The 17,301-nt window shown below is 40.5% G+C and overlaps 1 protein-coding gene across 9 annotated transcripts in view; it reads left to right on the forward strand.

Annotated features, from left to right (window-relative positions):
• LOC137324931 (cytokine-dependent hematopoietic cell linker) overlaps positions 1–17,301 on the forward strand; it is a 134,161-nt gene that overhangs the window by 58,856 nt on the left and 58,004 nt on the right. For 8 of the 9 annotated variants that reach the window (XM_067989630.1, XM_067989623.1, XM_067989637.1 and 5 more), the window contains 2 exons: positions 3,100–3,156; positions 14,673–14,716. In XM_067989630.1, the coding sequence (XP_067845731.1) occupies positions 3,100–3,156; positions 14,673–14,716 (101 nt within the window). Of the gene's footprint in view, positions 1–3,099; positions 3,157–3,236; positions 3,279–14,672; positions 14,717–17,301 lie in introns of those variants that run through there. The other variant, XM_067989658.1, reaches the window with a different exon arrangement.

Consider the following 17,301-nt stretch of genomic DNA (forward strand, 5'->3'; position numbering starts at 1 on the left):
GATGAAAATGTAACTGATCATTATCAAAGAAAGCAAGTATAGAGATCTTATCAAATAGGAAATATGAAGCACACTGGTTCAATAACCACAATGGAACAAATAACCTTGAGCCACTTCTCAGCCCAGCGCTCTGAATAACAAAATACACACGGCGCTTTTTATTTTTCCGAGCTATGGGAAAATTTAGCTGCCTTTTGTTTATTTTTAATTGTGCAAATAGCCATGATGGACAGTAGGAGCTATTAGTAGTAGAGATCATTCACAGAAATGTGATTGAATCGCAGAATGGTACAAAGTTATGTTTAGGCGGCAGCAAAAGAGACATCATGAATATATTGAGGGTTTTACACACCAGCGATTGAATTGGAATCAGATCATGCCAAATGCTAAAACAATCATTTGTACAACAAGAAGCCCATCCACGTAGGCCATGGTTTTCACTACATTGTGCTGCTTTTTATGTATGATGTGATGTGAATCAGAAGCATTGGAAACCCCGAACAGGTCAAGTTAAATTTGTTTGACATTTCAAATACACAAAAAATGAACCTGGTGTTGTAAGATTCCTTGCTTTTTATGTAGTCTAACGGTGATAAAAAAACAATAAACTAATAAATTTCTAATAAATTTCATGGGCATGATTTTAGCTCAGAGCCAGGAACCCAGTGCATCTACAGATATTCGTTGGGGAACCCGGAAGCCAAATGAAGGCGTCGCAATCTGTGATCGCAACTCAATTGAGGGTAAGCATTTGTGCTTCTGGGTTTCCCACATGCCAGGCAGCCAGATTGACAGGCTGGCTACATGTCAGGAGGGAAAGGAGCCATGAATCGGAGAAGGGGGCAGGAGGGAGAGAGAGATCGTGGGATGTGGAAGAAATCAGAGAGGGGGGCGGAGGTGGGGGGACGTGGACGACATTGGGTGAGCCTTGGAGAAGATCGGGAGGGGTCCAGCATTGGGGAGGAGTCCAGCATCAGTGGTGGGGGGGGGGGGGGGGGGGGGAAGGGTCAGCCGATCGCGGGGGTCCGATCATGCCAGGTGAGCTTGTTGGGCTTGGACGAAGCACTCCTGCTCCTCCTACACCAGTACAATAAAGGCACTCACCCCTCATGGATCCAGCCCTTCCAGCCTGCTATCACCTGATGTGAATCAGAAGCATTGGAAACCCCAAACAGGTCAAGTTAAATTTGTTTGACATTTCAAATACACAAAAAATGAAGTGCCTCAACTATTGCAATGAGATACGTTGCCCCTTTAAGTATCAGCCCGCCAGCTTTAAGTGGGGAAGGGACTTCCGGGTTTCTGTTGTGTGCGCGAATCCAAACACACCCGGGTTAAACCCGGAAGTGGGCGCGCTGGAGCCGGGATGTGGTCCCGCTCCAAAAAACAACTACTTTTACTGCCCACTTGCCCCCAACCCACCCGTTCTTGGGAGTTAACATCGGCCCCCATGTCTCTACTAACCATTACACGGGGACGATGCTTAACTCAAGAACTCTGAGTTGACATTCTCCGTGGGTATATGAATATCATAGGTCTAGGTTTGTACAATTAGGAGTCCATTCACAACCTCAGTGATTAAATTTCAGTGAACCAGAACTGAAATCAAGGAAGCAAAGTGTAGAGAAAGCTTAAGCAACAACAATTATTTACCTATCGATGTCTTTAGCATGGATGTGATACAATAGTTAGGATAAGTGTGAAAGACCTATAATCAGCTGTCCATTTTCGATAGCTCACATCCTTTATATACATATACACAGCATCTAGTTGGTCGATATAGTGGCTGCAGTTTATTAACAGCTTTTTGATAGCTAATCACAGCATTTTGATTTAGATTGTACTAATTCTGATATTAGATCACAATAATCTAACAGTTCAGTGCGCTTTAAGTTCATTTGGTTCTCTCACATCTCTCCAAACAGCAGGATATGCATTAGCACATTAACAACTCCTGTGCTCTTTAATAATCTGTTGTAATAGGTAGCATATGTATTGCGAACTGGGCAACAGCAACACAAAAGGAAAGTTTTATACATTTTTGGTTTTAATGGTGGTCTGATGGGGGGAGGAGTGGCTTATGTGTTTGATCCCTGGGTGTTGGGAGAGGAGAAAAGATGAGTCTGATATTTGTCAATTCTACTAGAGAGCAGGGGTACCCAGTCCCCCGTGGTGTAGTATGGCTCCAGCCTGCATTCCTGCAGGTTTACGGTGGTATGGTCTTGGTTTCAACTTTGCAAAAGCCTGAATTTTAAACTCTCCAAAGAAGAAGACAAAGGGGTGGGATTCCTGGCTGTCGACTGGGAAGGTCATTGACCCTATCCCAAATCCTGGGCATGTAAAGAAAGAAAGACTTACATTTATGTAACACCTTTTACAACCTCAGGATGTCACAAAGCACTTTACAGCCAATGAAGTGCTTTTGAAATGTAATCACTGTTGTAATGTAGGAAACACAGCAGCCAATTTGCACACAGCAAGGTCCCACAAACAGCAATGACAAAATGACCAGTTAATCTGTTTCTCAGTGATGTTGTTTGAGGGATAAATACTGGCCAGGAACCAGGGAGAACTCCCTACTCTTCTTCAAATAGTGCCACAGGATCATTTACGTCCATCTGAGAGGGCAGACGGGGCCTCGGTTTAAAGTCTCATTCGAAAGAGGACATCTCCGACAGTGCAGCATTCCCTCATTACTGCACTGAAGTGTCAGCCTAGGTTTTACATTCAAGTTACGTTGAACCCACAACCTTCAGAGGCGAGAGAAGAGACTGAGCCACGGCTGACACTTAAAATGATGTAGTCATTTTAATATTTAGAGGTGGAAGCGCAGCGCTGAGTTTGGGCCCAGACTAATTTCTCTCTCTAATGCTTCATTCACAATGGTTGACTTTTTTTTTGTATTGAGATTTGTCTCTAAATTGGAAAGTTGGGAAGGATAAGTTTTAATAACAGAAAGCTATTATTTACAATGTGTGATGTTTTTTTTCTTTGTCATTTGAAACTATACCTGAGTTAAATTGAAAGTAAGTTTGTCAAGAAATGCAGTTTTAAAAAAAGTATACAGTTTATCAGAATGCTTTTTTAATCTTCTATCAGGCAATTTAAAAAAACGATCGGAGGAGAAAGAATGAAACCAGCTCTGCCTACGATCCGGTAAGGAACAGCTCATTTGTGGAACCTTTATGGTTAGATACAATTTATCCACGTGCAGCTAACCTGCCTTCACTGTTGTGAAACAAAGGCACGATCTACGTAAAACACAGATCAGAGATGAGGTAAATTAAAAAGGAATAAAATTAAGGTGTTTAAGTCATCATTTTACTCACTTTTTCTCTTGTAATGTTCCAATGCCCTTTCTTATCCCTCTGGTGGTCAGACTACTTTGCACTTTCAGATTAATTCAAGCTTCAGATTTATGTCATGCTTCAGTGCTCCAAAACTTAATCTAAAGTCTGCAAACAAAATAGAATAGTGTGTGATCAGGTACAGCCATACTCTACTGCCAGCAAACTAGGAATTGTGATGTATCTATTCCTCCCCCCAACCCCTTCCATTCTTTCATCTATGCTAAACCACTCGACACATTCTCCCTATGATGAGAACATAGACTGACAAGACACTCTTCCCACCTGAATAGGAAGAATTATGAAAAAAATCAAAAAAATTTAAAACAAATGATATGAATCTACCCTACTAGTTATAAAAATAACTTAACTGAAAAATTCCCTGGCACAAACAATTTTTTTCCATAACACAATTGCTAACATGAGCCCACCATTAAACTCAGAAAATTTCTCTGAGCTTGCCCAGGGTCTGTAGGGGAACCACAATCAGACCTGTCCCTCCACACGTACGTATTTTTTGAAAAGAGTAAGCAATTCCATATCTGGATGATCCACACTGAAAACAAATTCAGATTTTATTTTTACAAATAACTGAATTCTGGTCCAATTTTGAGTGATTTGGATACAAAGATTTGTCATGTTACACCTCAGCCTCACACTACAATAACCTGTCTGAGAATCTTAAGGGTTGAATTTTTACGGGGACTCTCCCGATCAACCGTTATAACTTCAGCAGGAGATTTGCTGAAACCCCAGAGCATCGGCGTTTACAACAAAATTACTGCAGTCAATTGGAAGAAGCTCCACAGAAATTAATGGTGCTAAATTTTACTGACATTCCTTTTCAGCTGAGGACTTTGGGTCACTGATATACTAAAGCCTTGGTGCTTTTCTCCAGAGCAATGTGAATGGAAATGTTACCTTCATCATTTGGACTTTAGTCTGCTTTTCAAAAAAAGTTTCAAGTTTCAAAGGTTACGACATGGTATACCCAGACTTTCAAGGAGCACTTAATAAAGTTCCACATGAAAGATTACTAGTTAAGCTCAAAGCAATGGGGGATTCTGGGTAAGACATGGAAATGGCTATGAAATTGGCTGCAGGCTGAAAAGCAATGATTATTGTTTTCATCAAGTCAGGGCAGGGGGAGTGCCAAAATGAGTGACCCAAAGATTGACATTGGGACTCCTACCATTTCTGATTTACATAAATGATTTGGATTCAGAAACTCAATGCAAACTAATCAAATGCACAGACTGCACCAAACTAGGAAGGTCAGTTGATTCTGAGGAGACATCTTGGAAACTACAAAATAAGTGGACGGAACAATGGCAGATGAATTTTAATACAAACAAGTGTAAATTACTGTACATAGGAAGAAAAATGGGCGACGGAGGACTGTATCATGATGAGAGAGAAGAAAAACGGGCATTTCAACCTTGAAAGGAGGCAAACAAAGGGTAACTTTGTAGAGGTGATGAGATAGTAAACAGTAATAAAAAGGTTCGTTCATTCAAAATAAACCATGAGAATAGGACAAGCGAACGCAGGTTCAAACTCGTAAAAGACAAATTTAGGACTAATATCAGAAAGTTCTTCTTCATACAGTCACCAATATACAGAATAGACTTCCAAACAGGGGCAGACAGGTCCCCCGAAAGGGCAAGGGATTCTCACAGAAAAAGGGGGGGGCACTGATATTACAGTGCCATGAGGGTACTCGGGAAATCTCCTGCTTTTTCCATAAACCAGTTCGTCCCTACTCCTTAATAGTATAATGAAAGACAACAGTAGATTCATTGAAGAAACAATTAGATGCTATTATGGGAGAACTGCAGAGTCTTTCTGGATGGATGAACTCAGATGGCCTTCCTCATCCATAGTTTATCTTGTGATCTCATCTAGCATATAATAGTGTAATGTTTCCTTTTAACCACATCCAGCAGTGGTAGACTTTATTTTGAATTTATATTATTCCTTAGTTCTCTTTTTAACTGTGTGACTTTGGTGTATCTTCCTGTTGAACTATCAGTGGTTATGACTTGGTTCTTGAATGTCAGGTTGTATCCAGTCAAAAGAAGAACCACTTGGTAGATGTGAAAATAAATATGTCACTTATTTGCAAGGTGCTCTGGGGTAAAGGTCACTCCTGTTTATTATTTGTAGCAAAATCATAAATTTGAGTATAAAGAATGTGATTATGATTTCCATCTCATTGAGTTTTAGTTTCTCAATATAACGTCCCAAAACACAAAACTTAAAATACTGTGCCAGTAGAACTGGCTCAAACTATATATGTAATTAAAAAGCATGTGGCTGACCTTACATTCCAACTGCATAACTGCAGCAACTACAACAGTAAATAATGTTCACCAGCTACCCATCTTACGACTTCTAATTATAATGATATGGCTACAGTGATTGGAGAGCACTTTCATGTCTCGCAACTTCAAAAGAAAGAATCAAATGTGATACCCTGCCTATCTAATGACCAAATCTGGAACTTCAGAAACTGATAGACTATGAGCCTTTCCCTTGATAAGCACAGATGTATACACAATAGTTTTCCAACAGTGCCCACCAGCAGCACCAGGGAGGTTGTGCAAATGGGGCCAGGAAATTGTACAAGTAAGCCTTATAATTGTTTCTCACCAATTAACTCACCCTATAATTTCCTGGCCTTTCGGAATATTGAAGCTCTGCTTTTTGGATTCAGTTTCTATATTTTTTCCATTGCATTTGCTGTTGGTTTGAGTTTTGCCCTGGTTTTGGCAATTTTGCTTTTCGCTGCTCCACTGTTTTCCATTTCTGGCTTATTGGCATGTGCAATTTCACCTGCAGCAATTCAGAAAATGGTAATTTCTCTGGGGATTCCACTCTTTCTGTTAACTTTTAAAAGATGGATCTGAGGGGAAAAAAAATTATAGGTGGGGCCTTTTACATCTGAGGTGGATTGGTTACATCAGGTCTTACTCAACCAGCCACGTGTATAGACCAAGACATAGATACGTAGGTATGGCAGAGGAGATCTGACTTTGCCAGGTATGCTTCACTGGGGAGGTAGTCATAGTCTTCTGCCTCCTTTTTGAGGTAGAGCTTCAGTCAAGCACAATGGTGGAGATAGCTATGAAGATGATTTGAACACTTTTGCAACTAAATCATTTCAATTCACCTTTGAGGACATATGCCAAATCAACCCATCTGCAGTGTGCCAAAACATGCAACAGGCATGAGATGTCTTATAGAGCAGGGGAGTTTTCCCGGGGTCCTGGCCAAAATTAATCCCTCAACCAATACCTAAAATAGATGATCTGGTCATTTATTTCATTGCTATTTGTGGGAGCTTGTGTGCAAATTGGCTGCTGCGTTTCCTACATTACAACAGTGACTACACTTCAGAAGTACTTCATTGGTTGTTAAACACTTTGGAAATGCTGAGATCATGAAAGGCGCTATATAAATCCAAGTCTTTCTTTTTCTTTTTCTTTTTCTTTTAACAAATTCTGATCACTTTTTCCATTGAAAGCCATTAGCAGCACAAGAAAGCCCTGCACTTTTTCCATATGGCAAGTTTTCTCAAAGTACAGGGCATTATAGATGGCACACAAGTGGCAAAGCGAACCCCTACCACCAATCCCATGCCCTTCATAAACACTAATATGCAGGTAGTCTGTGGCCACATGCACAAGATTATGCATGTGACTATCTACTACCCTGGAAGCAGTCATTACATCTTCATTTTATGGCAATACATCATGTCACCGTTATATGAAGGGAAAAGAAAACTGGACAGATGGCTCCTTGGAGGCCAAGGATACCCTTTTCATGACTACCTCATGACCCCTTTGTGACAGTCGTGAACAAGAGGTGAAGAGTGATATAATGAGGATTATATGGACCAGGATAGAGGCTCAGCTGCTTGGGGAGATCAGAGGGGTTTTCCTGTATTGCCCTGCCAAGATCTCAAAGATTATAATAAAGTGTTGCTTGTTGCACAATTTGCCAGGAAGACATAACCATTATGTCAGTGGAAAAGAAGGCACAGCCACAAATATTAGCATCGGAGAAAACTGAGACTGGGCCTGAAAAAAATGCTGGTTGAACCCCACTTGCACCTCAATCATCGGGACATGATCTCACTCGATGATCAATAACCCACTAATACTCATTATTTAAGCTCACATTTCCAATTGGAAAGTGGTACTGCCAATGTTAGTGGAGTCATACCCCAGCATGAATCAGCATACTCAGTGAAAGAAGGAACAAAACGGAGACAGAAGAGGATTTGTAAATAAATACACCGCCCACACAAATGTACCCAAAACCCCTTCATATATGTAAGTAAACAGACATGAAATAGCTGCTGAAAACGTATTTCTCCACCAGCTTCAACAAGAAATTGAGCTAGATTTACTTACTAATGTACAGTCAATAAAAGCACCAGTGCTTTAATTTGTAATACAAAGAGGTAGAAATTAGTCCTGCCCCAATTCCGGGCCCAGACTCGTATCTGCAACCCTGAATAGAGAGGTCTGAAATTGGGCCTCAGGCCTCATCTAAATATTATGGGTGAGCTGCTGGACCCAGTCACACCTCCACAAACGGCCCTTCCAGAATATTTAGATGGGGCCCAACGCCCAATTTCGGGCCAGCCTCGGTCCTCTCAGTTTGGGCGTGCTTATGTCACAAAATGTCACAATGTAATCTATCCTCCTCTCCTGTTGCTGGGGCCAGAGTGGAGAAGTATTGGGACAAGCAAAATCCTTGTCATGGTTGCATCCAAGCATCAACAATGCTATTGAATTTTATTTTTGCTTTCCATTGGACTGGTGTCATTGAAAACAGCTGCTTGGGAAGAACATATTGCCAGTCTTGTAATAATAAGAAGAAATTATAGTTACATGATCCAGACAAGACTGGGGATCTAAGCAACTCAAATCATTATCAAACCTTAAAGGTAAAATGGAGGTGGGTGAGTGGGTCGCTAAAACACCAAGAACAAATTGCAGTCATTCTAGTCCAGTGCTGGTGGGATAGAATGATGGAGTGAACCAATGTTGGAAAAATATTTGAATTACTTTCATTAATTGGTGCTAACCTTTGCTATGAAATGGCAAACCAGGGGATCATGGTACTCTGCTTCATTGTTGGTGCCAACACACAATGTATAAATGAAATATGGCCCATTACATGTGATTAGATCATATCACATTCTATTTATAGAATCATTGAATCTTACAGCACAGAAGGAGGCCATTCATCCCATCATGCCTGTGCTGGCTCTTTGAAAGAGCTATCCAATTAGTCCTACTGCCCTGCAGATAAAACCATCATCAAAAAATCTGTTATACTCTTTCTGTGTATCTCCTTAGATAGTTTTCCACCTCTAGAAATCCAACACAAAGAACAAAAATGCCACATTTATTTAGAAATGTTAACAGGTGAGGTTAAAAAAATGTTGAGTTTGTAGGTATTGCTGCTTATTTTGTAAACTGAATTGCACCCACTGCAGATAAATCAACCTATATCACCGTTCACAGACTTCAGCACCCAAATATTTTCTTACTGTGTTTGTAAAAAATGAATCCCCCAGTTTGATTTATCACACCGCATTGTTCTTTATTGACCTACAGTGATATCATTCTATTATTCTTCCTGGCTGATAATACCCACAAATTGCCGCACAAATCAAAGAATCATCCAGCTTTTCAGCGAAGGAGTACTTGGGCCGGGGGTGACATTTCTGGCTTGCAAGGCAGAAATTACTGTATTTGCTAAAATGGACTTTATTTTACAACTCATTGTTTCATTGAGGGATTTATGGTGATTATTGGCCCTGAGGTAAAGATTGTTTTCTGGACCAAGTGAAGGATGATAATGAGAAGCTCAAGGCTACTCTGCCCAAACAAAATGTTCTCACCACTATTGTTATAAATCTATCCCACTCTTTTTGAACTCGTTACAGTTTATTGGACTTTTTCTGTAGTTCACATGTAGCATGTTTCCAACTAGTGAGTACATTGATATATATTTCAAATCAAAGTATATTTAGTGTAGTAAACATTTCATCAAATGCTGCTTTCTCTTTAGAATTACTGTAACTGGAGAGTGTGTGGGTAGTGAGTTTAAGCTCACATGGTGATAATAGAATCACCCTCCCACCAGGAAAAAAAAACCTATGGGCATTTTAATTTAACACAGAGATTACTGCATTGTCCCAGTCTTGCACACAACTGACTAAAAACCTTCTCAGACTACTCAAAATTGTCCAGGCGCTCGATCTGCTATCGTCAAGCTGCAATGCTCCACGTTAACTCAGTTTTCAAAAACTATAATTTTAAAATATTGCTTTGGTGATGCAGGAAAAAAATTCTTGGATCGCTTTCTATGAATCTAAAAATCAAATTTGACATGTACAATGTAACACACATGGAGACACGAGCCGCAAATGACCTTATCAGAACAACATTTTACAATCTGGCCAAAAAAAATGATGAAGTACAACTTCAAAGAAACCATTTCATCAAAGATGTGACGAGCCCAGACTAAAGGGAACCAAGTTAACTTACTTTGAGTTATGGATTCCTAAAGCAGAGCGTGAGATCTAATGAGCCTCTATTAGGGAGGAGTGAAAATCTGGGGCAGTGGCCTCAATTATATTGTTTCAATTGGATCAGGACAAAATCCACCTTTTTACACAGTTTGAGTTTCATTATCTTTGAATTTTTTTTAAAATGGCAGACAGCAATTTTTGGTCATTTACATGGAGGTTAGTCAAGATTCTCTACACCACTGGTGAGTAAATTGCATTTTTAAACAGGTAGTGTAGCTGTAAGTGTCATAGATTTGTGTTGTTTCAGATTAATCCAAACAAGTTTCCAAAGGCAGCTCAGTTTACTGAACCCTAACCTTCCTGGACCTGAAGTAACAGTGAGGATTGATGAGGGTAGTGTGGTTGATGTTGTGTGGACGGACTTTCAAAAGGCGTTTGATAAAGTACTACATAACAGACTTTTAGCAAAATTAAAGCACATGGGATTAAAGGGACAGTGGCAGCATGGATACAAAATTGGCTAAGGGACAGAAAGCAGAGAGTAGTGGTGAACAGTTGTTTTTCAGACTGGAGGAAAGTATACAGTGATGTTCCCCAGGGGTCAGTGATAGAACCACTGCTCTTTTTGATATATATTAATGACCTGGACTTGAGTGTAGGGGGTATAATTTCAAAGTTTGCAGATGACACAAAACTCGGAAATGCAGTAAACAATGTGGAGGATAGTATCAGACTTCAGGAGGACATAGACAGACTGGTGAAATGGGCAGACACATGGCAGATGAAATTTAACGCAGAGAAGTGTGAAGTGATACATTTTAGTAAGAAGCATGAGGAGAGGCAATATAAACTAAATGGTACAATTTTAAAAGGGGTTGTAGGAACAGAGAGACCTAGGGGTGAGTTTACACAAATCTTTGAAGGTGGCAGGACAAGTTTAGAAGGCTGTTAAAAAAGCTTATGGGATCCTCGGCTTTGTAAACAGAGGCATAGAGTACAAAAGCAAAGAAGTTATGCTAAACCTTTGTAAAACACTGGTTAGGCCTCATTGTTTTCAATTCTGGGCATCACACTTTAGGAAGGTCATCAAGGCCTTAGAGAGGGTGCAGAAGATATTTACTAGAATGGTACCAGGGATGAGGGACTTCAGTTACATGGAGACACTGGAGAAGCTGGGGTTGTTCTCCTTAGAGCAGAGAAGGCTGAGAGGAGATTTGACAGAGGTGTTCAAAATCATGAATGGTTCTGACAGAGTAAATAAGGAGAAACTGTTTCCAGTAACAGAAGGTTCGGTAACCTGAGGACACAGATTTAAGGTGAATGGCAAAAGAACCAGAGGCAACATCAGGGAAAAAAAATTATGCAGCGAGTTGTAATGATCTGGAATGCACTGCTTGAAAGGGTGGTGGAAGCTGATTCAATAGTAACTTTCAAAAGGGAATTGGACAAATACTTGAAGGGAAAAATTTACAGGGCTATGGAGAAAGAGCAGGGGAATGGGACTACCAAAAAGCCGGCACAGGCACAATGAGCCGAATGGCCTCCTTCTGTGCTGTATCATTCTATGATTCTATGTGACGCATGAGTGTAAATTTTAACCCCACAAACAGGTGAGTTGGGACTGGGTGAGAAAGTAAAAATCATAAAAAAGCAAAACCCGACCCCATCCCGCCTCCAACCCGCCCACTTCCAGTTTTAACGAAGGCAGGTCGGTCAATAAAATCTTTTATGGAGACTACGGGCCTCAATTTTAATAGATTTTTAATTTTTAAACTCTTGAGGGCCGAGATACCCAGGCCTTCTGCTTCATGCCACGTATGAGGAGGCAAGAAGGCCCAGGTCAGCAGGTAAGTGCCTTTATTGCACTGCTAGTGGGCCAGGAGGAGCAGGAGTGTTTCCTTCAGGCCCGACAAGCCTAGCTTCTGCGATCCCACACACGCAATCGGCCGACCCACCCCCCCCCCCGCCACAATCTCCGACCCACCCCCCCACGATCTCCGACCCACCTGCCATGACCGACCCCTCGCATGATTGCTGACCCCGATGACTCCCCCCGATGACTGAACTCCCCCCCAATGACCGAACTCCTCCCACCGATCTAAGACTTACCTAATGGCATCCACTCCCTGGCTGCTCTCCTGTCTGACTGATAGCCAGCCTATCAATTTGGCTGGCCAGACGGGCGGGAGACCTACAAAAAGAAATTGAAAGACGCCCTTACGTCGAAATCATAAGGACGTCCTAGAAACCCATACTTCCGGGTTTCCCATCAGGAAATCCCCTCACCCCCACCCTCTTCCCGGCTCCCCGTTAAAATTTACCCGATGATCGTTGTTAATTGGAGCATGTAAAGATTCCCACCTCATAATACAATTCTAAGTGTAACCAGTCCGCCACTCCCAGCCATCAGAAACAAGTGTTATAAATAACGGGGTAGAGATTCCGCTAGATTGCGCTTGTTTTATCAGAAACTGACTAGTGTGCACCAATGAAACCAATACATTTTTTAAAGTAATTTTCAGTGATTTAAAATCAGGTTACTCACAGGTGGAGGACTGGACACTTTTATTAAAAATGCTTATTTTTTGTGATAAACCCATTTTCAGCTGTATTAATAAAACTGCACCAGGATACCACACTTTATGAATAATTTTAATGCAAAGAAAAAAAAATGAACGATTATGTTCTATTACACTGACCGATTGCACGGGTTCATGGAGGATTTTACGTTTGTGATTATGCAAATGCATTTTCGCGGGAACTTGAACTGTAACCGAACCAGTGCAATTTCAAGAGCAATTTGTGCCCAATTTGCCGATTGAACCCAAAGCAGAAACTCTACCCCAAGTTGTTGCCATGCACTGGTTCCACTTTTACCAGTTCTGCCATTTCAGACCCGTAGCTCACATCATCAGCTATAATCCTTCATAATTAGTTATGCAGCATTTGCATAGGAACATAGGAACAGGAGTAGCCCATTCAGCCCCTCGAGACTGTTCCACCATTCAATGAGATCATGGTTGATCTGTATCCTAACTCCATCCACCCACCTTGGCTCCATATCCCTTAATACCCTTGGCTAGCAAAAATCTATCGATCTCAGATTTAAAATTATTAATTGAGCTAGCATCTACTGCTTTTTGTAAGAGAGGGTTCCACACTTCCACCACCCTCTGTGTGAAGAAGTGTTTCCTAACTTCTATCCTAAATGGCCTGGCTCTAATTTCAAAGTTATGTCCCCTTGTCCTAGACTCCCCCACTAGCGAAAAAAAATTCTCTCTATCTACCCTACCAATTCCTTTCAAAAGCCTAAAAACCTCAATCAATTCACCCCTTAACCTTTTGTATTCCAGGGAATACAAGCCTAGTTAATGTAATCTCTCTTCATAGTCTAACTCTTGGAGCACTGGTAACATTCTGGTGAATCTGTGCTGCACTCCTTCCAAGGCCAGTGTATCCTTTCTAAAGTGCGGTGCTCAGAACTGTACACAGTACTCCAGATGTGGTCTAATGAGGGCTTTGTATAGCTGTAGCAAAACTTCCTCCCCTTTAAATCTAGCCCTCTTGATATAAAGGATAAGGTTCCATTAGCCTTTTTGACTATTAATTGTACCTGACTACTACATTTTAGTGATCTGTGTACATGGATCCCTAAATCTCTTTGGACCTCCACTGTTCCTCGCTTTTCACCATTTAAAAAATACTCGGATCTATCCTTTTTTGGTTCAAAATGGATGACCTCACATTTACCTTTGTTGAAATCCATCTGCCACAGTTTTGCCCACTCACTTAATCTATCGATGTCTCTTTGTAATTTTATGTTCCCGTCTACACTACTTACTACGCCACGTATCTTTGTGTCATTGGCAAACTTGGATGTATGGCTCTCTATTGTGTTATCTAAGTCATTAATAAATATAGTGAATAGTTGAGGCCCCAGCACAGATCCTTATGGGACAGCACTAGCCACTTCCTTCCAATTCGAGTACATACCGATTATCACCATCTCTTCCGCCTAACCAATCTCCTAACCAGGTCAGTAATTTGCCTTCAATTCCATGACCTTTAATTTTAGCCAATAGTCTCTCATGTGGAACATTATCGAAAGCCTTCTGGAATTCCGTATGAACTATATCCACAGACATTCCCCTGTCTACTACTTTAGTTACTTCCTCAAAAAATTCAATTAGATTCATTAGACATGACCTACCCTTTAAAATTCCATGTTGGTTTTCACGATAAAAGCATAAGAAAGCATGAAAGGAAAAAACAATTTGGGACATGAACTAACCGCTCAATGACTCTACCCCATTGATTTGATCTGTTAACAGAAACTTTTGCATAAATGCTCCCTGATCCCAAAGGCAATCAAACTAAACTGCAGAATAATCATCCACCCTCACATGTGTGTTATTCATTCCTTGGCCTGTGACCCTACACAGACAACTTTCTTTGCCAAAGCCCCAGCAACCATCGTGTCCCATGGATTATTTGATCATATCAGTCAAAATCTATTTTTGTGCCCTCTAATCCCATTCTCAAACTGATATTAACCAACTCCTTTTGTTATTGCTTTTCTATTTTAGAAATCACTTCTAGCATGGAGTGTATCTAGAAAAAAAAACTAAAAAAATATATAACTTGAATACTTAATTCTTGTTTCTTACAAGATCAGTATTTACTGCTAGGTTTTAATTAAATTAATTGACACTGAGTAACTATAATTAGTTGCTGTTTTATATCCTAATTGCACTTATTTTGTATTTTAATAGCTCCAGGCCGCAGCTGCATGCAGATATCACAGTACATGCTACAGGTATGTGACCTCTCTAAAATCAATATGAACAAGCATGTTCAGTAGTTTTCAAGAGAATTAATTATCTGGAGACAGAGGTGGAGAACCAGTATTCATTAAGGACCACCTGCTGGATTGAGAACAGAAGTTAATTTGGTATTAACCTGAGAGTCTGCAGAAAATAAACTCAATATACAAATAAACGGTAAAATAAACCGGAAATGCTAGTAATCTGAAAGAAAAATACAAAATGCTGGAAACACATGGGTCAGTCAGCATCTGTGGAGAGAACAGAGAGAAGAACTGAAAAATGAAAGGGGAGAAGGCAGTTACGTAGAATCAGAAAAAAGGGTAAGGAGGCAGGGGAATAACAAATAAATACACTAAGAACAGAGTGGAAGTATTGTTTGAATGGCCTGTAACCTGCTTAAAAGAAAAGCAGAATATTCTGAAATGATGTAAAAGATCATCTAAGGTCAGACAATAGGAAGAATCATAAAATCATATAATCATAGAATGATACGGCACAGAATGAGGCCATTCGGCCCATTGTGCCTGTGCTGGCTCTTTAAATTAGTCCCACTCCCCTGCCCTTTCCCCATGGCCATGCAAGTTTTTCCCCTTCAAGTATTTATCCAATTCCCTTTTGAAAGTTATTATTGAGTCTGCTTCCACCACCCTCTCCGACAGTGCATTCCAGATCATTACAACTCACTGCGTTAAAAAATTCTCCTTATCTTGCCTCTGATGGGAAGTGATGTTCCACAAGGATGGGTGCTGGGACCAATGTTGTTCACCATTTACAAAAATGATTTGGACTCAGGAATCAGAAGTACAATTTCAAAATTTACAGACGACACCAAATTGGGGGGTACAGTTAATACTGAGGAGGATTGCGACAAAATTCAGGAAGACATTAATAAACTTGCAGAATGGGCATGTAATTGGCAAATGAATTTCAATATAGATAAGTTTGAGGTATCACATTTTGGTAGGAAGAATAAGGGAGCCATATACTGCTTGGATAATAAGAGTCTAAATGGGGTAGAGGAGCAGAGGGATCTAGGGGTACAGATACACAAATCACTAAAAGTAGCAACACAGGTTAATAAGGCCATAAAAAAAGCAAACCAAGCACTGGGGTTCATTTCTAGAGGGATAGAATTGAAAAGCAGAGAAGTTATGTTAAACTTGTATAGAACCTTGGTCAGCCCACACTTGGAGTACTGTGAACAGTTCTGATCTCCATATTATAAAAATATAGAGGCACTGGAGAAGGTGCAAAAAAGATTTACTAGGGTGATACCAGAACTGAGAGGTTATACCTATCAGGAAAGATTGAACAGGCTGGGGCTCATTTCTCTAGAAAAGAGAAAACTGAGGGGTGGCCTGATAGAGGTCGTTAAGATTATGAAAGGATTTGATAGGGTAGATGTAGAGAAGATGTTTCCACTTGCAGGGGAGACCAGAACTAGGGGCCATAAATATAAGACAGTCACTAATAAATCCATTAGGGAATTCAGGAGAAACTTCTTTACCCAGAGAGTGGTTAGAATGTGGAACTTGTTACCCCAAGGAGTAGTTGAGGCAACTAGCATAGATACATTTAATGGTAATCCCGTCATAATTTTGAACACCTCTATTAAATCTCCCCTTAATCTTCCCTGCTCTAAGGAGAACAATCCCAGCTTCTCTAGTGTCTCCACGTAACTGAAGTCCTGCATCCCTGGCACCATTCTAGTAAATCTCCTCTGCACCCTCTCTATGGTTTTGACATCCTTCCTAAAGTGTACAGATACACAAATCACTAAAAGTCTCAGAATTGGACACAATACTCCAGCTGGGGTCTAACTGGTGTTTTATAAAGGTTTAGCATAACTTCCTTGCTTTTGTACTCTATGCCTCTACTTATAAAGCCAGGGATCCCATATACCTTTTTAACAGCCTTCTCAACATGTCCTGCGACCTTCAACAACTTGTGTATGTGCACCCCCAGATCTTTCTGTTCCTGCAATCACTTTAAAATTGTACCATTTAGTTTCTATCGCCTCTCCTCATTCTTCCTACTATTTTTATCCTATCCAATTTCTCTACTTCCTCCTCCTTCTTTAGTGATGACAGGTGCAAAGTATTCATTTAGTACCTCAGCCATGTTCTCTGCCTCCACAAGAAGATCTCCTATTTGGTCCCTAATCAGCCCTTCCTTCCTTTGACTACCCTTTTATTATTTATTTGTTTATAAAAGACTTTTGAGTTCCCTTTTATGTTACCCACTAATCTATTCTCATACACTCTCTATGCCTCTATTATTTCCTTTTTCAGATCTCCTCTGTACTTTTTGTACAGCTTGGTTCTCTACTGAATTATGAACCCAACATTTATCATAAGCCTCCGTTTTCTGTTTCATTTTAATCTCTATGTCTTTAGTCGTTCAGGGAGCTTTAGCTTTGGATGCCCTTCCTTTCCCCTTCATGGGAATGTGTCTAGTCTGTAACTGAAATATCTCCTCTTTGATGGCCCCCCATTGCTCATTTATTGTTTTACCTGCCAATCTTTGATTCCAATCTACCTCGGCCAGATCCCTTTTTAACTCACTGAAATTAGCC

Source organism: Heptranchias perlo, chromosome 1 (genome assembly GCF_035084215.1).
Source record: "Heptranchias perlo isolate sHepPer1 chromosome 1, sHepPer1.hap1, whole genome shotgun sequence".
NCBI classification, from domain to species: Eukaryota; Metazoa; Chordata; class Chondrichthyes; order Hexanchiformes; family Hexanchidae; genus Heptranchias; species Heptranchias perlo.